Here is a 23,214-nt window from a genome sequence, read left to right as displayed (position 1 = left end):
ATAGGTCTTCATGACAAAGTCTTACAGCTATTCAACTACTATGACCTGGAAAAGTCTGGTGGGTATTCCCAGGAGTAAGGAAAACCAAAGAAACTATTTGAAGACTAGTCAATAACTATCGAAAAGATCTGTTATCAACATGGGCCATTTTTGTTCAATACAGAGTTCAAGGCATCTCTGGATAAAAAGTCACTGAGCCATGGTACCCACTGTTCTAGATAGATTTCAGAGTGGTTGCTGGCCCACACCATTTCTGAAGAAAGCTTCCCCTCTTCATCCTTAATCCCCACATCTATCTGTACAAAGCATCAGCACATTACTCCATCCTCCTAAATTCAGCTAATTGGACTAGGGCAGTGTGAAAATTAATTAATGGAAATCTCACTAAAATAGAGTCAGAGGTTCCACAGAGGAGTTCTCATGCCCTACCAGTCATCATCAATTGCAAATCCAACAGGAAGAGATGGACCTTGCAGGTGGATACTACCCCATTGCCCCAGCAAGAGGAAGAAAGCCTTTCCTCCTCCATTGGCAACAGCTCAGCCAATGAAAAACCACTATACTTCAAATTCCCAGTTTACTATAATGAACTTTTTGTTTATAACTGCCTTTCCAACTTCCCCCCTTCCTCTATAGAAGAGTGTTCCTCTCCTTTTTCAGGTTCTGGCATCAGTTTTGCCATAATTTGCTTGTCCTAGATTGCAATTCTCTGCTATTCCTGAATAAACCTATTGTTTACTGGTAAAATAACTGGCAGTTTTATTTTTAAGGTTAACAGCAGGAACACTTCGCTGTAATCAATAGGAATGCCACCAACTTTTTAGTATCCTATCTCCCAAAGATGACCCATTCAGATTCTCTCAAGAATTTCAGGTGGAGACAAAGGACTAATTTGCAAATGAAAGTGAATATTTGCGATAGAAGACCTTGTAGACCAGTAAGGGCCAGCAATCTGGGGCCCTGGGCAAATGAGAAAGTAAAGGAAGCTTACTGAAAAAAAATGAAAGACATACTACTGAACTCAGAGATGAAGAGAGTAAGCTTAACTCATGTTTTTATTTCCCCCTTCTAGTCCCTGGGAGGCTCAGGTATGCTCTGATATGTGTTTATGGATATCCCCTAAACTCCCTATAGTTTCCATTTAAAAAAAAAAAAAAAAGAAGAAGAAAGGAAAATAAAAAAGTTCCCTAATTATTTAAGCTACTTAAGCAACCAAAGGAACCCAATTAAAACGATTACTTAGAGGGCGCCTGGGTGGCTCAGTCGTTAAGCGTCTGCCTTCGGCTCAGGTCATGATCCCAGGGTCCTGGGATCGAATCCCACATCGGGCTCCCTGCTCGGCGGGAAGCCTGCTTCTCCCTCTCCCACTCCCCCTGCTTGTGTTCCTGCTCTCGCTATGTCTCTCTCTCTGTCAAATAAATAAATAAATAAAACGATTACTCAGAGACAGTGCCCCTTGAGTAATAGTCCTATGTACCCCATTGCGGGATACTACAATGTAAGCTGTACAACTCCAACTAAAATAATTAAAATCAGCCAGTTACTGATTTTAACGAGAAGTCAAGGAACTCTATTGGTTGAATCAACTGCATCAAAAACAGCAATACTTAGTTTTTAATATATTTTTAGCAACACAAATTACCTCTTAAAACACCCATCCTCTAGCATAAAGGCAAGAAATCAATAATGCTATAAAATAGACACACTAAACCTTTTTTTTCCTTTAAATTCTAAAGGTAAGAATGAAAAAAAAAAAAAAAAAACTCTGGAAGTGGACTTAAAGCACAGGAACTAGCTAGTAGGCCTGCTATTAGAACACAAAGTGACTCCAGCCCACATGTATGAGAGCTCTCAGGTAAAGAAGCTGTAACCTGGTATCCTACAGGTAATCTGGTTTTGTGTAGCCCACAGAATATTCCTAATGTGAATGAGCTAGCAATCAGGACATTTCTGTCTTTTTTTTAAAAAATTAGTATTTTAGTGTCTTCTGAAAATCTAGAAACCTTCAACTTTCCCAGTGGGGGAAGAAGCATCCTCTGGTAAGTTACAGTCCTCCCCACTCACTATCACATTGCTCAGGACCCAATTCTTCTCTCACTGCCTCTGTCTCTTTTAGAAACAGATTTTCCAATTCACAAACTTGCACAACAAATTTGTGAGTGGCTTGGTTAGAATCAGTTCTGGTATCAGCAACATGGTGCACCTACGGGGGGGAAAAAAAACTGATCCTTTCTCCTGCAGCCAGCTCACCAGGGCAGACCTTCCCTACCCTAAAGATAAATTCCCTTCAATCCTTCACTTCTTTTTCCTATAATATGACCTCACTAGGAACCATTCCAATCCATCAGACAAGGGTGGAGAGAAAGGAATCTGGTTCCCAATTCTATTTTCCCAGGAGGCTCCTGTGCCTCTAAGTAAATTTATGGATGCATGCTAAGAGATAATTGGGAGGAAGTTATGTCATCTCAATTTGCCAACAGTATCTGAAACCCAAACCCTGTTCAGAAAAAAACATTTTTTCAAAAGATGTTTGCATTTAGGCAATTTTCACACTTATTGGTAGTCTTAAGCATCTTTTTATGATGTAGCTAAAATAAAATCTGTCATGGGTTTTTTTCTGCTATAATATTGCAAATGATTCAGCATAATAAAAGTTATATTTTTATAACTACTGTTTGACAACTTGCCAAACAAAAATGGAGAAAAGGCTACAGTACAAATATATTTAATAACCTAACAAGAAAAAGCACCAAGCTTCGCATGTTAGAAAAGGAAGAATATAAGAATAGTAAATGTTTAGTTTCTCTCCAAAAAAACTCCACATTAATACAAATTAAGATAACTTCATAAAACTTGAATCAATCACAATAAATATAAGAAAAATGGAACAAACACTTGACCAACAACAGATCAGACCACATCAACCCACCAGGGCACACATCTATCTTGATGTTATAGCCTTATCCACCATTCACTGCCTGGGTTTCAGATCCAAATAAGTATGGGTAGTTGCTATAGTGACAATATGCCGCTTTTGGAACCAGGAGCTTAGTACTACTGAGTATTTATGAGCTTTGTAACGTCAGTACTTCCTCCCACACTTTGAATCCTAGTTCAGACATTATAAAATGCAATTTCATGCTGCTGTTCAGAAGTCAATTTTGTTGGTTTATCATAAAGTTTATACTTTAGTATATATGTCAAGAGAAATAGTCTAACTCGTAAAATTAACATGCTAAGAATACACATACTCAATAAATATTTGATTAATGTTAAAGATGTTGGCTTATTAAACAAGTTGTATCCCATCATTGGAATTTTTGGTTTTATTATGGTAACTAGGCAAAAACCATCTTATTAATTCATGTCTTAGCTTTTCATTAATAATAGTATTACCACCATTCTTCATTTAACATGAAAGTAAAAAATAAAAAAAAAAAAACACTGAGAAGCTGACTTATTTTATAGCAGATTGATATATTTTTATTTCCTTTAGGAACAATTCCTAATAATTAAAAACTAAGTATTAATGGTATCCAAGAAAAATGCAGTTTGTTTCTAGCAAAATGCTAAGAATAAGGAAAAATAATCTCAAATCCATCAGAGGATATCTCAAGATCTTCAAAAAGTCAGAGCCTGGAAACCCTCATACATTGCTTCTGGGAAGAAAAATGATACAGCCACTTTGGAAAACAGTTTGACAATGTCTCAAAAAGTTATACACAGAACTACCATATAACCTACCATACACTTTCCTAGGTATTTACCCAAGAGAAATGAAAACACATGTCCACAAAAGACTTGCACATGAACGTTCACAGAAACGTTATTCGTAATAGCTGAAATCTGGGAACTAAATATCCATCAACTGGTAAATGGGTAGATTAAAAAAAAAAAAAATCCATAAAATGGAATACTATTCAGCAATAAAAAGGAACGGGTTCATGACACATGCTACATCATGAGTGAACCTCAAAAATGTTATGCTAAGTGAAAGAAGACACAAATCATATATTGTATGATTCTATCAGTATGAAATGTTCAGAAAAGGCAAATTTATAGAGACAGAAAGTGCATTAGTGGCTGTCTGAGGAGTGGGAATTAGCTATAAATGGGCACGAGGTATCTTATTAAAGGGATGAAAATGTTCTAAAACTGATTTACAGTGATGGCTGCACCATTTGGTAAAATTACTAAAAATCACTGACTTGTATACTTGAAATGGGTGAATTTTATGATATGTAAAATATGTCTAAATAAGTTTTGTCTTCTTAAGTCAGAGAATATCAGAGCTGCAGGGAACTTTGTCAAAACTCTCTATTTGTACAGATGGAGAAAATGAGGCCCAAAGAGGTTAAGCAGATTGTTTAAATGTCACCTAGCTAGATCATAGCAAAAGCAAAAAAGATCAAAATCTAGCCTCACTTTCCAACCCAGTCCAGGGTAACATCTACTAAAAATGCTCAAGGAATTTTTTTATTATAATAATAATCACACAGAATTCTTTGAGACGCACTCTAGAAGCATCAAATTTGAGACTCAAAAATAACTACGGGCACCTGGGTGGATCATCGGATTAAGCTTCTGACTCGATGTCGGCTCAGGTCCTGATCTTCAGGGTTGAGATCAAGCCCCTCCACCAGCTCTGCACTTAGCTCAGAATCTGCTTGAGACTCTTTCCCTCTCCTTCAGCCCCTCCCCCTGCTCCCACTATCTCTCTTTAAATAAATAAATATTTTTTAAAAATAATAACTAATTAAAATATACCAAAAATCAATGAATACATGATGTTAAAAAAAATAAATAAAAGCTAGAAAAACTCATTTGTCACTCCTTGAGGCCCTAAAACTTACTTTCAAAATTGGTAATAAAAGAAAAACATCTAAGTATTTTTTTTCTAACTTTCCAACAGAAGCTGTATTTTGGAGTAACTACATGTTGCCAGTTTATGAAAGAAATTCTTTCTATCCAGAAGAATGCAAATTAATAAATATAGATGAAAGAGTTAGAAACTATCATTTTGCAAACCCTAATAAAATTATGATTCCAGCAAGAATTATCAATTATTATTAAGGGCATTAAGTGAGTGGTTGATAGGGGAGTTAGACATTTTTAGGAAGCCAAATAACATGTTACAGATTACTTTAAGGAGAAAAATAAAGCATAAATTTAGGAGGGAGATCAAGATGTCACCAACTTAAGCCATTAACATTAATGTCCAGTTTTATTAGAAATTCAAGGACTAGAGAGATAAGCTAAATACCAAGAGAAAATAGTCAAAAAATTATAGAAGGGGAGATATTTTACAGGATAATGTCTCCTCTCTTTAGCTAATCAAAGGGGAAAAAATGTGTTGGGGGAATGACTATTCTAGATTAACAGAGACTTGAAATACATAAACAAAAACAAGTGTGGTCTTTAACTGGATTCTGGTTTGGATAAAACAGCTGTAAAGGTCATTTGGGAGATAAATGGATAAATATGAAGAATTATAATATTAGATATTAGAATATTAAATAACATTAAGATGTTGTTTAAAGTGTGATAATATTTTTGTTATATAGTTAAATATGCTTTTATGGAGATGCGTACTGAAGGACTTAGAAATGGAATATCTAGAGTTCTATGGTTTTACTTCAAAATACTTCAATGAGTTTAAGAAATAAAAAATTAAAATCCAAGTCTCAACTTCCTAATTCACTGTTGTTGCCATAAGTATTCGTTATTCATTAAGATATAATAATAATTACATAGAAAGAACACTTGCAGACAGAGGTTCAGAGAAGTGACCTACCAGAATGACAGCTTTTTTTCTTACAGGTACTTAGCTGATGAGAACTCACAGGTAACACTATATCGTTGGCAACATGTTACGTGCAAGGCGCCAAAAGCCATCGAAGCAGCATGAATGGAGAGTTTTGCCCTCAAAGAGCTAAAAATATTTAGAACAGTTTCTTGGTGTTTACTAAGAGAACAAGGCTGTTCCAAGATCATAGTGAAGGCTCTGGAGCGGCAGCCTCACTAAAGCAATCCTCAATTATTACATAAAAATCACTTACTCCTTTCTGACTTCACCGCCCTTTACAACCAGCTAACTACTTCCCAAGTTGTGATCAAGTTAAGGGACACTTTTAAAAATCCTTCCCTGAAATTACGGGCTCCAAACTAAAGAAAAGCTTTACCATAACCATCAGCTTCTTTTCAACTAGTGCTTTTAAGTCTCAGAACCGGGAACTCAGAGCCTCCCTCAAATCCCGGAGAAGAGGCTGATAATCCACCACAGACCGAACTCATTTGCCTCTTCTTCCCTCTCTCCCTCAAAATCCAACGGGGGGCGCTCTCCTCACTCCTTCCCCACAGACCAGATGTGCGCAGAGGTCATCTGCACGGCCGGACCAGTGATGAAGGTCCACCTAAGGCCTCGGTCTGTGCTCTCGGCCGCCCCGCGCCGCGCTTCTCCTCTCCCGACACAGCCCGCCCGAGTTAGCCCGCGAGTCCGCCCGCTCCCTCTCCTTAGCGGCTCTTTCTCTCGCAAACTCTTAACAGTACCCTGCGCGGGTGGGTCCGCCCAGAAACCCTGTGCACGCTGACACTTTGGCTCTGAGTCCCCGGCCCAGCAACTGAGAAACTGCGAGACCCCTCGCACTGACCCGAATTCCGCCAATGCCACCGCCCGAACGTCCAAATTAACTAACTGACTTACACACTTGATGGGACTCAGCCGCCACTAGGAGATGGGACGAGCCGCCTAGCGCCCGCACCAACCGCGCTTCCCACCCCGCCCCGCCGACCTGCGTGCGTCAAAAGTCACGTGCCGCGTCTCCCTTCCCTACCGGCAACCAGGCGCTCCCCTCTTCCGGAAGTCGCGCTCCTCCTCACAGGGCTCCTCCCACCACCGCTGACGTCAAACTCAGCTTCTACCACTGCTCTGCCTCCGCCTCCAAGCGCGGGGAGGTCTGCCGTTTCTTTACGATAAGTCCCGCGCTTCCTGGGCCCTAAACACTACAAGAGAGGATTCTGAAGTTACTGAGTGTGTAGGCCTCGGACTCGCGTGAGTACAGTTTAAGGGGCCAGAAGCTGGCTATCTAGAAGCCACCCCCTCAGAGACCTTCCCCCCTCTCGGCAACTTCTGCTGCACTTGGTTCCGCCAAGACCCACGACGGTTCCGCCCCCTTCTTCCTTGTCATTGATGTTGTTGTTCTTGTCAGTACCGCAGCCCCGACCGCCGGGAGCTCGAACCCGAGCCGGGGCCGCCCGGGTGGCGCGGTGGCGGCGGCAGCGGCTGCGGCTGCAGCAGCTGCGACGGCTGCGGGGGCTGCTCCGGGGACTGCGGGGGCGGCCGGGGGCTGGCAGCCGGCGGCGGGGCCGGATGGCTCTGTGCGGGCAGGCGGCAGGCGCCGCGTCGCTGCCCAGCGAGCTGATCGTGCACATCTTCTCCTTCCTGCCGGCGCCGGACCGGCTGCGGGCCTCAGCTTCCTGCTCGCACTGGCGCGAGTGCCTCTTCTACCCTGCTCTCTGGCCCCAGCTCCGCATCTGCCTCCGCGTCTCCCCCGCGGAGCAGCCTCGGCTCGAATTCCTCATGCGCAAGTGCGGCTGGTTCGTGCGAGAGCTGCGTGTTGAGTTCGCCGCCGAGAATTACCTGAGCGGTGGCGGCGGCCCGGGCGACGGAAGCGGCGCGGACACCGGGACTGGCGGGGAAGAAGTCGAGGCCCTGCAGCTCTCAACCCGTTGGCTGGAAGTGCTGCGCACCTACTTGGAGCTGGTGCTGTGCGTGCTGGTCAGCATCCGGAACAACAGGTAGGTTCATCGTGGACCTTCCATCCATCCTCCTTTCCCCTCTCCCCTTCTCCCGGGGCCCCTTGTCGCTTCCCGCCTGTCACCCCGAAATAGATTCGGTGCGGATACGCCCGTCCGGATTTAGCTTTGCTTTCTTCAGTGATTGCGGGTGTCAGTTCCAACCCGGCGATTCACTTGAGGCGGGAGGGCATAACGGGACTCATCATAATACTTTATAAACAGTGATGGGCTTGGTGTTTGTCAGACACCAGTCCTGGCGCCTTTCAAGAACTGTCTCATTCATCCTCTCCGTGGCCCCGGGATGAAGCTGACAGGCGCCGTCATTCTTCATTTTACAGATGGGAGAGCTGAAGCTTGTGGGGGTGAGGCCTGTGAGTCTTGAGAGAAAACAAAACATAACCTGGTTTTTCTGATTCTGAACTGTCCATTCAAAATAGTTCGTGGTGGGGGGAGAAATAGGTATGCTACTAGTGTCTCATAGTTACAAGACTCTCCCTAAAAGAAATCTCTGACAGCCATTTTCTTACCAGGAATAGTTTTCATTAACTGGGCCAGGCACAAAGAGTAGGAGGAGTGTTTGTTAAAGGGATGGGGGAAGAGCCTGATCATCAGGGTTGGAAGTCCCTCCCCTTGCACCTCCAGACTCAACTTGTCCCCAGTGATTCACCTAAAAGTAGCACAGTACAGCTTAGTGTTTGTGTGTGCTAGGGGAACTGCCCAGTGCCTGCAAAGAGTAAGCACGTAACTGTCCTGGTTTTGCACCAGGACTTTATTGTAATTCTGGGACTAACTTCCTATGTTCTGACCTATTATCTTTATCAGCATTTCCCTTTATTTGTTGTTCTCTCCAAAATCCTATCAACTTAAGTTTTTTGTATCTGGATGTTCTAAATAACCTTACAATTAAACTGTGAGTCGGAAAAAAGTTCAGAAGTTCTAAAAGGAGCAACTGACGTGGTAATAATAGTTTAGCAGTTTACAAGTACACTATCTTATTTGATCCTTTCAGTGACCCTGGGAGTTAGGCAAGGCAGCTTATTATCCCTATTTTATAGAAAGGAAACTGACGCAAGTGATGTACACATTGTCATACAGCATCATTTTTCTACAAGGGCAGTGTCCTTCCTTTTGCAATAAATACATCGTGTTTAACATCACAGGTTATATTGAACAGGGTTGAGAGAAGGTACTGATTTAATATGATTTCTGGATCTGAATCAAATGAGTGGAAGATAAGCATGTAGCTCCAACTTGTACCTGGAGCATGGCTCCATCATTCCGGTGGCCTGTGTATTTCCCCAGCTTTTCACATCAAGCCATTCCATTTTCTTACTTTGGTTGTATGTAGCAAGAGAGGCTGTAAATTGGAGACTCTCAGAGTTGAATGTATGACTAGAGGACCAAATGATCCAGAGTTTAAAAGATTCAGAGTCACTGAGCACTTAAACTACTGATGAGACCAAGAGTGGGAGTGAATTCAGTGAGTACTAATTAGATTTTTCCGTTCTGAGATCAGATGGCACTTCTGAGCGAACATCCAAAAAAAAAAAAAAAAGCTAGCCTTTGGTCCAAGTACGAACAAGCCTTACAGAGTGCCTAGTTCCTTTTAAGTGTTTCAATAACTGGTTGGTTGGATGGATAACGTTATATAGGCGAAATAGTGGTACATCACCTCTTTCCTTTGTTTAATTCTTCTCTTTCTCCTTTTCTTACCCCTACCACTTTTTTTTCAGCTTTGTTGAGGTATAAATGACCAAAATGTACCTACCACTTTTATTAGCATCCCAATCTACCTGTCTATAATGCCACCTTACGCCTGCCCATTTGGGTCAGCTCTCACTTCTATGCAAATACAGCACACTGTCATCTCTGATTTTAAGGTTTTCTTGTTATTTACAGTAGGGATGGTACTGTGTGTTGTGCTGCTTTGGTAGCACATTCATGTGTGTGTCTGGAATGAAAATATAGTATTATTACATGTATTATCTGTACTAGTGATACTTCAAAGGGTTTTTTAAAATAAAATATCTTTATATGTTTGGAAATAAGGTAATTTAACCTTTATTTTTGAAAATGTCTTGAGATATTCTAGTAATATTGAAAGTGCTAACATGAATGTTAAAAACATAAATGGGACTAGTTTTCTCTCAACTTGAACAAATTTGAAGTGTTTTAGATCAAGTTGTTTATTTGGTAATTTTGTTAAAGCCTATACTTATTTCCTTCTGTAAACACTTAAACTACAGGCTCAGGTTCAGTGAAGAAGAAAACAATTTCATGTGATTTTGGGGTTTTCCAAAACCATTAAATTTAATAACTAATGAGAAAAATGAACATTTGATACTGTTCTTTACACTTCCAAGTTAAATTTACAGTAGTTTTGGGTCTTGATTTCTGCCATTTTTATAAGTACTAAAGGGGGAATTGAAACCTACCAGTTCACCAGCCTGATGCTTCCAGCCTTTGTGGTGAATTCCTATATATAATCTGTACAACTCAGACTGTTATTTTGTTGTGTTCCAGATATTTTCATGTCCTCCACAAAAAGAACTAAAACTATAACCTTGGATTGTGGGAACTTTTCAAGGGTACATTTTAGTTTTGCTTGATTCCTGGGTTTCATATGCACAGGTACTCTCAGAGTGAGTGTAGCCTCTTTATAGATATCTTAGATGTTAGGAACAACTGATGAAGATCAAAGAGGTGCAGAAATGCCTCTCAAAGGGCAAAACACAGTCCTCTAGGTTTCAGAGTTCCCTTCCCTACGGGAGTCTACAATATCTGCCAGTATTGTAGGAAACAGAAAGTAAGAACAGAAATGCAGTAGGTATTTCTCATTAACTGTATTATAAGTTAAATAGGCTGAATTTCTTCTGCAGTTGTTCCATAAGAAATTGTTCTTAAAAGTTCAAAACAACACATGTAGATATTCATTTTTAGAATTTAATCTGGTTGAGTACTGCCTATTGAAAAGCTGTATTTGACTACTTAGAAAAAATGAGTTCCTGGACAATAAGATTTATAATAATAGCTAATAGACTCAATTACTAAAAATACTTTTTTTTTTTAAAGATTTTATTTATTTGTCAGAGAGAGAACAAGCAGGGGGAGCGGCAGGCAGAGGGAGAAGCAGGCTCCCTGCTGAGCAAGGAGCCCGATGTGGGGCTTGATCCTAGGACCCTGGGATCATGATCTGAGCTGAAGGCAGACGCTTAATTGACTGAGCCACCCAGGTGTCCCTAAAAATACTTATTTTTAAACAGCAGGCATAGGTATATTGTCATCATCCAGTTCATGCTTTTCTGGACTGTATAAGTATTTTACATGAGCTTTGTTGGATGAAATTCTAAATTGGGGGCAGTACTTTTATTAAAGATAAATATTGCAGTAAGCCATAGAGATTTTGTACAGGGGACATTTTCTTGTTAAAAATCTGGGCTACAACTCCCAACTACATATATGTACATTGACCATTTCATGGCTCTGCTGGCTTACATAACCTCTCAGTAGTAGAAGTTCTATTAATAATTCTTAGATTTTGTCTTGTTGATTGGCATGTGCAATGAAGAAAAGCCTTACCTTTGTATTATTTTCTCAACATCAGTCTACAAGATCCAAAAACAGATAATAAGGCCATTTAAAAATACATCTTAAAATAGTTTAAAAATTCTTTGGACATTTCATATTATTATCTACCATGGTAGGAAATGCCTTGAAGGTGTTGTGTTCAGCAACCCTCAGCCTTATTTTTCTAGAAATATTTTCCCTTCTCATAATGTAGTAAATACATGTAATAATAGCATCTTTCTTATGAGAGCTTTTATTATTTGTGTAAAAAGCCCATTTGCAGAATAAATATTAAAATATATTGGGACTCTGGGGCTCCTGGGTGGCTCAGTCGGTTAAGCAGCTGCCTTCGGCTCAGGTCATGATCTCAGGGTCCTGGGATTGAGCGCCATGTGGGGCTCCCTGCTGAACGGGTAGTCTGCTTCTCCCCCCCCATCCCTCCCCCCTCTGCTCATGCGTGCTCACTCTCTCTCTCTCTCTCTCAAATAAATAAATAAAATCTTTTTAAAAAAATAAAATATATTGGGACTCTGACCAGTATATACTGTCCAAGAGGTGATTGCCCATAGAGAGGAAAGCTGAGATGATGCATATCCAACAGACTGCTTACCTTAAAACTGACAATATAAAGTGGTTCCATAGGTCATTGAGAAAGGAGGAGATTCTAACCTGTTAAAGAAACTAACCTCCTAGGAGGGCTGCTGAGAAGAATTAGGGTTCTCCCTAGTCCATAGGTACATTCTTACAATGACTGAGAACTGATAGTTGGAGAATATGAAATAAAACTCATCAAAAGATTGTTAAAGTAAAATGTTATTTTTTCTGTGTTAAATGAAGCTGTGAAGTAGCTTTTGAGTGAAGTGATTAAATTATTACCATTTTAATGTGTTAGTTCTGAGGCAGCCTTGAAAGAGCTCACCCAACTTGATAAATTTATTTAGGGCCTAAAATGATAGTTATAAAAAATTTGGGTTTTTTTCCTCCAAATATTGAGAGCCTACTATGTGCCAAACAGTGAAGACAAACTTCCCTTTCTCGTGGAGTCAACATTCTAGAGGGGAAAGAAAGAAACAAGTAAATAAGTGAAAGATTATTTCAGTTGTGAAAGTAAAAGAGGACTACGTAATAGTGACTAGGTGGCAACAATAGAGTAGCGAGGGAAAACATGTCTGAAAAGGACATTTGAGCTTCAATGTGAATGACACAAGTCACCCATCTGAAGATCTGAGCAAATAGCATTTTAAGCAAGGGGGGGAAAAAAAAAACACACTAAGCACCAAGGCCTTGGGCCAGACAAATTTTTGCCCTGTTGGAGCAATAGGAAAGAAAGTATGGCAGGACCATGAGAATGAAAATGGGAGAATCAAATATTTTCCTATCATTACTCTAAGAAGCACTGTTTTCTTTATATTGTTAAATGATATATTAATAGCATGTTCAATAACAATTTTAAATGTCAGTCTTATTTAAACCTTTTTTGTGTAATATCTGGGATTGGAGGATGATGGTAATTCTTAGAAGGTAACTGAGTAAGTGAATTGTAAACCAAATGCTAGGAGATTGCTTTTAGCTACCAGATCCTAATAAAACTAATAAGGAATACTATGAGAGGCTGATGACTTATATCTGGTCCCTAAAATTGTGCTGTAGAGTTTGGTAGCCGCTAGTCACATACAGCTTTTGAATTTTTAATTTCATAAGTAAAATTAAAGATTAGTCCTACTAGCCACATTTCAAGTGCTCAATAGCTATATGTGGCTAGTGGCTACCATTATTAGACAGCATGAACAGAGTATTGCCATCATGGCAGAGAGTTCTGTTGGACAATATTTCTTTAAAGTGTTTGTTTTTGTTTGTTCCATTTGGCTGTGGTCATTCATTAGCATTTGTGAGAGGAGGAAATATGTTATAAAAAGTGTTATGTGGATGTAAATATACTTGGTATTGAACATGGACTAAGAATGGAATTGACCTGAAAGAATTTCTTGCAATGATGTAGATTATTTTAGCTTTTATCAGTTTAGAAAATGAAAACATTACATTTTATGAGCTCCTTTACCGCACTGGGAAAGGTTTTAACCTTTTTAAGAACATTATTTTAAAGTATCAAGTTTTCATGTATGTAACTTTTCCATAGGGAATTGGCTGTACTAACTTCAATTCAGAGTGGCTGTGTTTTGCATTTTTCCACTGATACTATTTATTACATCAAAAAAACAATTTTGGGGGTGTGTGTGTGGCTCAGTTGTTAAGCATCTGTCTTCAGCCCAGGTCATGATCCCAGGGTCCTGGGATCGAGCCCCACATCGAGCCCCGCCCCGCATCGGGCTCCCTGCTCAGCGGGAAGCCTGCTTCTCCCTCTCCCACTCCCCCTGCTTGTGTTCCTTTTCTCACTTTGCCTCTGTGTCAAATAAATAAATTTAAAAATCTAGAATAATAATCATAATAATAATTTTGGATCCTCTGAAATAGAAGGAAACATGCTAAACTTACTGCCACAGATAAAGTTCCCCAATTCTGAACCACGAAAGAGAGAACAAGGTCATTATGACCAAGATATCAAACTTTTAGGTCCCGGTTGTACTAAACAGTCCAACAGAATCCCAGAAAAAAAGATGAAAGGTCTTTAGCCTTCTGTAGTTAGAACTTAAGGAATATTTCTTCAGCTTATAGGTGGTTAATATTTTTTTCTTTTCAAAGAATTGCCCAAACTAAACCATTGAGTACCACAGGCATACCTTGTTTTATTGTGCTTTGCTTTATCGCACTCGGCAGATAGTTTTTGTTTTTGTTTTTGTTTTTGTTTTTGCAATTGACATTTTGTGGCAACCCTGCATGGAGCAAGTCTGTTGACACCATTTTTCCAACAGTACTTGCTCACTTTGTGTCTCTGTGTCATATTTTGGTAATTCCCACAGTATTTTAAGCTTTTTCATTATTATTAGATTTGTTATGGTGATCTATGGTTAATGATCTTTGATGTTACTACTGTAATTATTTTGGGGTGCCACAAACCATTTCCACATAAGATAGCAAACTTAGTAAGCGTTGCGTTTTGACTGCTCCAGTGACCAGCCATCCCTTGTTTCTTTCCTTCTCGGGCCTCTCTTAATCCCTGAGACACAATATTGAAATTAGGTCAATTAATAACTTTGAAATGGCCTTAAGTGACAGGAAGAGTCACGTGTCTCACTTTAAATCAGAAGCTAAAAATGATTAAGCTTAGTGAGGAAGGCATGTCAAAGGCCAAGATAGGCCAAAAGCTAGACCTCTTGTGCCAAATAGCCAAGCTGTGAAAAGAAACCTTCTTAAAGGAAATTAAAAGCGCTGGGGCACCTGGGTGGCTCAGTCAATTAAGCGTCTGGCTTTGGCTTAGGTCATGATCCTGGGGTCCTGGGATCGAGCCCCACGTTGGGCTCCCTGCTCAGTGGGGAGTCTGCTTCTGCCTCTCCCTCAGCTCATGCTGTCTCTGTCTTTCTCTCTCTCTCAAATAAATAAATAATAAAGTACTATCCCAGGGAACACACAAATAAGTGGAACAGCCTTAATTGCTGATATGGAGAAAATTTTAGTGGTCTGGATAGAAGATCAAACCAGCCACAACATTCCCTTAAGCCAAAGCCTAATCTAGAGCAAGGCCCTAACTCTTTTCAGTTCTGTGAAGGCTGAAAGAGGTGAGGAAGCTACAGAAAAAAAGTTTGAAGCTAACAGAAGTTAAGGAAAGAAGTTGTCTCCATAAAATCAAGATACAAGGTGAAGCAGCAATTGCTGATGCAGAAGCTGTAGGAAGTTATCCAGAAGATCTAGCTAAGACAATTAATGAAGATGGCTACACTAAGCAACAGATTTTCAATATAGACAAAACAGCCTACTGTTGGAAGAAGATGCCATCTAGGACTTTCATAGCTAGGGAGGAGAAGTCAGTGCTTTGCTTCAAAGCTTCAAAACACAGGTGGACTCTCTTAGGAGCTAATGCAACTGGTGACTTTAAGTTGAAAACAGTGCTCATTGACTGTTCCCAAAATCATAGGATCCTTAAGAATTATGCTAAATCTACTCTGCCTGTGCTCTATAAATGGGACAATGAAGCCTGGATGACAGCACATCTGTTTACAACATGGTTTACTGAATATTTTGAGCCCACTGTTTAGACCTACTTCTCAGAAAAAAAAAAAAAAATCCTTTTAAAATATTATAGCTTATGGTAATGCACCGTTCACCCAAGAGCTCTGATGGAGCTGTACAATGAAATCAATGTTTTCCTTTTTTTTTTAAAAGATTTTATTTATTTATTTGACAGAGAGAGACACAGTGAGAGAGGGAACACAAGCAGAGGGGAGTGGGAGAGGGAGAAGCAGGCCTCCCGCAGAGTAGGGAGCCCCATGTGGGTTCATGACCTGAGCCGAAGGCAGACACTTAATGACTGAGCCACCCAAATGCCCCTCAGTGTTGTTTTCATGACTGCTAGCACAACATCCATTCTGTAGTAAAAAACTTATATTTTGGCTCGAGGAGTAATTTTGACTTTCAAGTATTATTATTCAAGAAATACATATTGTAAGGCATTCACTGTCATGAATTATGATTCCTCTGATAATCTGGGCAAAGTAAATTAAAAACCTTCTGGAAAAGAATCGCCATTCTAGATGTCATTAAGAACAATCATAATTCACTTGAAGAAGTCAAAAATAGCCAACATCAGAGGAGTTTGGAAGACCTTGATTCCAATCCTCATGGATGATTTTGGGTTTTTTGGGGTTTTTTTGTTTTTTAAAGATTTTATTTATTTATTTGAGACAGAGAGAATGAGAGAGACAGAGAGCACATGAGAGGGGGGAGGGTCAGAGGGAGAAGCAGGCTCCCTGCCGAGCAGGGAGCCCGATGCGGGACTCGATCCTGGGACTCCAGGATCATGACCTGAGCTGAAGGCAGTCGCTCAACCAACTGAGCCACCCAGGCACCCCTCATGGATGATTTTGAGGGGTTCAAGATTTTAGTGGAGGTAGTAACTGCTGATGTGGTGGAAAAATAATAAGAGAACTAGAAGTAGAAGTAGAGCCTGAAGACATGACTGACTTGCTGCAATCTCGTGATAAAACTTTAATGAATGAGGAGTTGCTTCTTATGGATGGGCAAAGAGAGTGGTCTCTTGAAATGGAATCTACTCCTGGTGAAGATGCTGTGATGATTATTGAAGTGACAAAAGATTTGGACTATGACATAAACTTAGTTAATAAAACAGCAGGATGGTTTGAGAGGATTGACTCCATTGTGGGTAAAATGCTATCAAACCTTGTATGCTACAGAAAAATAATCTGTGAAAGGAAGAGTCAATTGATGTGGCAAACTTTATTGTCTTATTTTAAAAATTGCCACATCCACCCCATCCTTCAGCAGCCACCATCCTGATCAGTCAGCAGTCATCAACATGGAGGTAAGACCCTCCACCAGTAAAAAAAAAAAAAAAAAAAAATTGGTGAAAGCTCAGATAATGGGTTTTTAGCAATAAAGTATTTTTTAATTAAGTCATGTACACTTAGACATGATGCTATTGTACACTTGATAGTCTACAATATAGTATAAAAATAACTTGTATATGTCCTGACTGGGAAACCGAAAAATTCATTTTGACTTGGCTTTATTATAATATTCACTTTATTGTGGTGGTCTAGAACCAGACCCACAATGTCTCAGAGGTATGCCTGTATATGTATAAGTTTTTATAAAAGGCATCATAAAAGTTGTGATGGTTGTTTAATTCATAGGGAAATTTTTATGCTAAAAAGTAAAAAGATACCTCTTTTCAGTGGAATTTTAATATATATATTTACAGTATACATGCTGCAAAACATACAACTTAAATATGTATATGAAAATTATACATATATTGAAACTGTTGTTGAAAAGTTAAGTGCACACAACCTGTTTGAGAAAAGAAGGGAGGGAGCAGCCTTCTGTGTCTCTCTGGGAAGAGATTCCTAGAGTAAGTAGCAGTAAGTGGAGAAGCTCTACTGTGGGACTTTGACCAGGGGCATGCTTGAGTAAAATAGTAGGAAATGCCTTGGGATATAGAACACTGCCTACCACATAAAGGGGAAGATGAAGTAGAAATCAGTAGCCCATTATTAGGCTCTTGTAAGGACTTTGACTTTTACTCTGAGATGAGGAGCCATGAAAAAGTTTTGAACCGAGGAGTGACAGGATCTAATATTTCAAAAGGAACATTCTAACAGAACAAACTTCCCCCAGAGGGAAGGGGAATGGAGGGATGGGCAAAATGGGTAAAGGGGAGCAGGAGATACAGGCTTCCAGTTATGGAATGAATAAGTCATGGGAATAAAAGGCACAGCATAGGGAATATAGTCAATGATATTGCAGTAGCATTGTATGTTGACAGATGGTAGCTACAATTGTGGTGAGCCTAGCATAATGTATAGAGAAGTTAAATCTATTTTGTACACCAGAAACTAATGTAACATTGTGTGTCTACTCAAATTAAAGGATTAAAAAAAAAAAAAAGAAGAACATTCCAGATGCTCTGTTGGGAATAGTTTGTAGCAGGACAAGGGAAGAAGCAACAGGCTGGGCCAGGAGGCCTTTACTGTAATCCAGGCAAGGGATGATGGTGCTGTGGACCAGTGTGGGAGCAGTAAAAGTGATGGTAGTCTGATTCTGTATTTTTATCTGGATGCCTTCTAGAAATAGAATGTAAGTGTAAAAAATTAGACATAACTGTTTAATGAATATTACAGTGTCCTTTTAATTACTCTCTAAATATGTCTAAAAATATTTTTCCATTGGCTATTTTTTTTTTAAATCTTTTTTTTTTTTTAAAGGTTTTATTTATTTATTCATGAGAGTCAGAGAGAGAGAGAGGCAGAGGCAGAGGGAGAAGCAGGCTCCCTGCCGAGCAGGGAGCCCGATGCGGGACTCGATCCCAGGACCCTAGGATCATGACCTGAGCCGAAGGCAGATGCTTAACCATCTGAGCCACCCAGGCGCCCCTCCATTGGCTATTTTTATTCATTTTGTTTTCCTTTTGTGTTAATGATTTATGTATTTTTTTTAAAGAAAATACCTAGGTATGAACAGTTTGCTTTCCGAAAACATGGCTTATCTTTGCTATTTAGCTCCTTGTACCACGAAATACTTTCAAACAATGCCCTGTTCATATAGGCCTTATGTAAATTTTGATCAGTCTGTTGAATTGCTCCAGAAACTTCCTGGTCTTCCTTACTGCAGTCACTTGGAATTTTCCTTTCCCTCTTTTCTCCTCCCTCACTTCCTGCTTCATATAAACCCATTACTTCTTTTTTTTTTTTTTTAAAGGTTTTTATTTATTTAACAGAGAGAGACATAACGAGAGCAGGAACACAAGCAGGGGGAGTGGGAGAGGGAGAAGCAGGCTTCCCGCAGAGCGGGAAGTCCGATGTGGGACTCGATCCCAGGGCCCTGGGATCATGACCTGAGCCGAAGGCAGACGCTTAACGACTGAGCCACCCAGGCGCCCTAAACCCATTACTACTTTGAATTTGCTTAAGTCTGGCCCTCATATGAGTTACAGGCTCAAGATGATGGGACTAAGTGGAAAGGAAGAAGCAGGTAGTACTCTGCACAAGGGTTCTTTGCCCCAAATCACTGGTCTCATCACCTGTAACCGTAAGCCCAGATAAATCTGTTTTCCTACCCAGACATTCATCATGTGTACTCTTCTATTACATCTCTTCAGTGGACAAGGAAAAGGGGAGGAAACAAGGGCAGAATTGAGCTACCTTTTATTCAGATGTTGCTAGTTACTTGAAAAAATAATCAGAATCTCACTCTTAGAAACCTCAAAAGGACAATTTTGCTTCAAGGCTAAGAAGAAAGGTAGTCACCTGAGGCAAGAGACTTTGATCTTCCATAGCTTAGACCTACCTTCTCAAGCCATCACCCTCCTGATATCAAACTCCAGTTAGAGTCACCACAACAGTCATGGGCCTGGGTAAGGTCCAGGCATATTGCCAGGACTGCAGAGAGCTGAGTAGATGTGTTCTTTTTTTTTTTTTTTTTTTTTTGCATTTTTTTTAATTTTATTATGTTAATCACCATACATTACATCATTAGTTTTTGATGTAGGAGTAGATATGTTCTTAACAACCCACAAAATGCTAAACTAGTTTTCCCAGAGAAACAACAGTATTAAACAACCATAAGGGTAGGTACCATTATTATTGCTATTTTTTTTATTATGTTATGTTAATCACCATACATTACATCATTAGTTTTTGATGTAGTGTTCCATGATTCACTGTTTGCTTATAACACCCAGTGCTCCGTGCAGTACGTGCCCTCTTTTTTTTTTTTTTTTAGATTTTTTTTTTTTAATTTATTTATTTGACAGAGAGACAGCAAGAGAGGGAACACAAGCAGGGGGAGTGGGAGAGGGAGAAGCAGGCCTCCTGTGGAGCAGGGAGCCCGATGTGGGGCTCGATCCCAGGACCCTAGGATCATGACCCGAGCCGAAGGCAGACACCTAACCGACTGAGCCACCCAGGCACCCCAGTACGTGCCCTCTTTAATACCCATCACCAGGCTAACCCATCCCCCCACCCCCTCCCCTCTAGAACCCTAAGTTTGTTTCTCAGAGTCCATAGTCTCTCATGGTTTGTCTACCCCTTCGATTTCCCGCGCTTTATTTTTCAGAGGTACAGGTCTGTGATTGCTATTTTACAGACGCTAAAACTGAACCACAGATTAGTTAAGTGAACTTGCTAGTTATACAGAGAAATTACTGCCTGGTTTTCTAATTTTTTTAATGAAATTTTGTAACACACACAAAAAATAGACACTATGAACCAACCTGTCACCCAGATTCAGTAATTTAAGGATTTTGCCACATTTGCATTCATTTTATCTTTACTGAAGTACTTTAAAACAAATCCAAGATATCAATGTCCTTTTACACTACACACTTCAGTATAAAGCTCTGAAAATTATGGGTTTTTTTTTTACATAAACACAATGCCATTAATACACACTAACAAAGTTATTAATAATTCCTTATTCTCATCCAATTTTTTTTAAATGAGTCCTTTTAAAACCTTTATTTCTATGCCAAGAGACTAACCCACTCATGGACACTGGGAGTTTAACTGCCATAACTTTTCACATCATTGACACATAATACATATTTTAGTAATTGAATGAACAAAGAGTAGGAGAGAAGTCTATAGGCTGAGTTTCTAAGTTGTAAGTTCTTAATATTTATCTGACAGCTCTAGATCTAAAACTGATGGCTTTTTGAAATAGGATTAAAAAAATGCAATTAGGTTGAAGAAATTCATTCTCTTTTGGCAGTAGTATGGCCTATTGCATGGTTCAGGAGATTGATTATCAAACATTGTTTATGGTTTTGTGCTTTCACAACACATCTAAGATGTGTTACAGGGGCACCTGGGTGGCTCAGTCAGTTAAGCATTTGCCTTCGGCTCAGGTTGTAATTCCAGGGTCCTGGTATCAAGTCCCGAATCAGGCTTCCTGCCCCGTGGGGAGTCTGCTTCTCCCTCTTCCGTGCCCCTCCTCCCACTGTTGCACACACTCATGCACATTGTCTTTCTCTCTCTCTGTCTCTCAAATAATAAAAAATCTTTTTTAAAAAAAGAGCTAAGATGTGTTGCAAGAAGGACTAGTAATAGTAAGTAGGTTGTATACTATTAATATTACCTTAGGAACAGAGCTAAACTAATTTGAAGAAGTGAGATGAAAGAAAACTTTGTAACCAACTGTAATGTTTTCCCAATATGTTTTTATTACATGTCTTTTGAGCAAGTGCATGTTATAGACATTGTGCAGGAAAGAACCCTGTTTGTTTTTTTAGTTCATTTGCTGATTCGACAACAGATAAATGAGTAAATAAACTAAATAAATAAAAAGTAGGTCAGATTTCATATTTAAGTAAAAGGATTATGTGGCACAATTCCCTAGTTACTGGTATTATCTCATGGCCTCCAAATGAGGCATCTGTTTATTGCCATGGTTCAGTATATTCTATTCTAGTGTTGTTGCCAGATGTTCTTTTCAGTCCTGTTTTTACCATCTGAAACAATAGTGAGCCACCTGGAGGCTATATGCAGTTTTCTTGGCTTCACTGTATGATCACAATATATTTGAAAGCTGCCATTGAGTTGTCAGTGTTTGTTTTTTTCCCTAAAGGGAATCAACAGTAGTTTAGAGGTTTTCAGAGAAACATATCAGCAGTCTGGAAGACAGGATAATAGAAAGCACACAAGCTAAACATCCAAAAAGAGGGAAAAAAAATTTAATTTTTAAAATTAAAAAAATTTTTAAATAGAACAGATTAAGAGATCCCTTAAAATCCAGTGAACAAGTGTTCACATTATAGGGGTCCCAGAAGAAGAGGGAGAAAGGTGTAAAAAACTTATTGAAGAAGCAATATCTGAAAACTCCCCTAACCTAGGGAGAGAAAGAGACATCCAAGTCAAGAAGCAGAGTTCCAAACAAGATGAACCCAAGGAGGTCCACACCACAGCACATAATAATTAAAATGTCAAAGGTTAAAGATAAAGAGAGAATCTTAAAACCAGCTAGAGAGAAACACAAAGTTACCTAGAAAGGAAAAACTATAAGACTATCAGCTGATTTTTCAGCAGAAACTTTGCAAGCCAGAAGAGAGTGGCAAGTGCTAAAAGGAAAAACCTACAACCAAGAATATTCTATCTGGCAAGGTTAGCATTCAGATTTGACGGAGAGATAAAGAGTTTCCCAGAAAAGAAAAGATAAAGGAATTTATCACCATTAAGCCAGCCTTGTAAGAAATGTTAAAGTGACTTCTTTTTAAGTGGAAAAGAAATGGCCATAATTAAACATAAGAAAAATGAATAAAAACACATAAAATATGACATATACACAAAAGTGGAGAAAGGAGGAACACCTGGGTGGCTCAGTCAGTTAAGCATCTACCTTCGGCTCAGGTCATGATCCCAGGGGTCTGGGATCAAGTCCCACATCAGGCTCCCTGCTCATTGGGGAGCCTGCTTCTTCCTCTGACTGCTGCTCTCCCTGCTTGTGTGTTCTTTCTCTCTCTCTCTCTCCCTCTCTTTCACCTGCTTCTCCCTCTGCTGCTCCCCCTGCTTGCATGCACACGCGCTCTCTCTTTCTGACAAATAAATAAAATCTTAAAAAAAAAAGTGGAGAAGGGAGTAAAAAGAGAAAAGAAGGGGAAAAAGAAAAAAATCTTTTTCTTTTAAGAATGTGTTTGAACTTAAATGACCATCAAATTAATATGGACTGCTATTTACTTCAGGTAACATAGATGAACCTCATGGTAACCACAAACCCAAAACCTACGATAGATACACCAAAAGTAAAGAGAAATAAAGCCAAATAAAACCCTATAGATACTAATCAATCAGAAAAAAAGAGCAAGGAAGAAAGGAACAAAGGAGAACTACAAAAACAACCAATAAGAAAAACTTTTAAGTGGCAATAAGTACATACCTATCAATAATTACTTTAAATGTAAATGGCCTCAATGCTCCAATCTAAAGACATAGAGTGGTGGGATGGATAAAAAAAAAAAAATAGGACTGGGGCGCCTGGGTGGCTCAGTCATTAAGTGTCAGCTTTCAGCTCAGGTCATGATCCCAGGGTCCTGGGATCGAGCCCCGCATCGGGCTCCCTGCTCGGCCAGGAGCCTGCTTCTCCCTCTCCCATTCCACCTGCTTGTGTTCCCTCTCTAGCTGTCTCTCTCTCTCTCTGTCAAATAAATAAAATAAAATCTTTAAAAAAAAAAAATGGGACCCATCTATATGCTACCTACAAGAGACTCACCTCAGACCTAATGATGCC

The 23,214-nt window shown here is 39.7% G+C and overlaps 2 protein-coding genes across 11 annotated transcripts in view; one reads left to right on the top strand and one right to left on the bottom strand.

Annotated features, from left to right (window-relative positions):
• Positions 1–6,830, bottom strand: part of LOC123861542 (uncharacterized) — a 1,204,655-nt gene extending 1,197,825 nt beyond the window's left edge. For 3 of the 10 annotated variants that reach the window (XR_010405153.1, XR_008508113.2, XR_008508116.2), the window contains exon 1: positions 6,704–6,830. The gene's annotated coding sequence lies outside the window, so the exon portion shown is untranslated. The other 7 variants (XR_008508115.2, XR_010405157.1, XR_006795053.3 and 4 more) reach the window with 7 other exon arrangements.
• A 178-nt stretch (positions 6,831–7,008) lies between these two features.
• FBXO33 (F-box protein 33) overlaps positions 7,009–23,214 on the top strand; it is a 34,109-nt gene continuing 17,903 nt past the window's right edge. The window contains exon 1 of the mRNA XM_045900760.3: positions 7,009–7,797. Coding sequence (XP_045756716.1) covers positions 7,190–7,797 — 608 coding nt within the window. The 5' untranslated portion in view covers positions 7,009–7,189. The remainder of the gene's footprint in view (positions 7,798–23,214) is intronic.

Source organism: Mirounga angustirostris, unplaced genomic scaffold, assembly GCF_029215605.1.
Source record: "Mirounga angustirostris isolate CCGP_5_RB_7025 unplaced genomic scaffold, mMirAng1.0.hap1 SCAF_9, whole genome shotgun sequence".
In the NCBI taxonomy this organism is placed as follows: Eukaryota; Metazoa; Chordata; class Mammalia; order Carnivora; family Phocidae; genus Mirounga; species Mirounga angustirostris.
The sequence above is the reverse complement of the archived record's forward strand: the minus strand, read 5'-3'. Positions and strand labels throughout refer to the sequence as shown.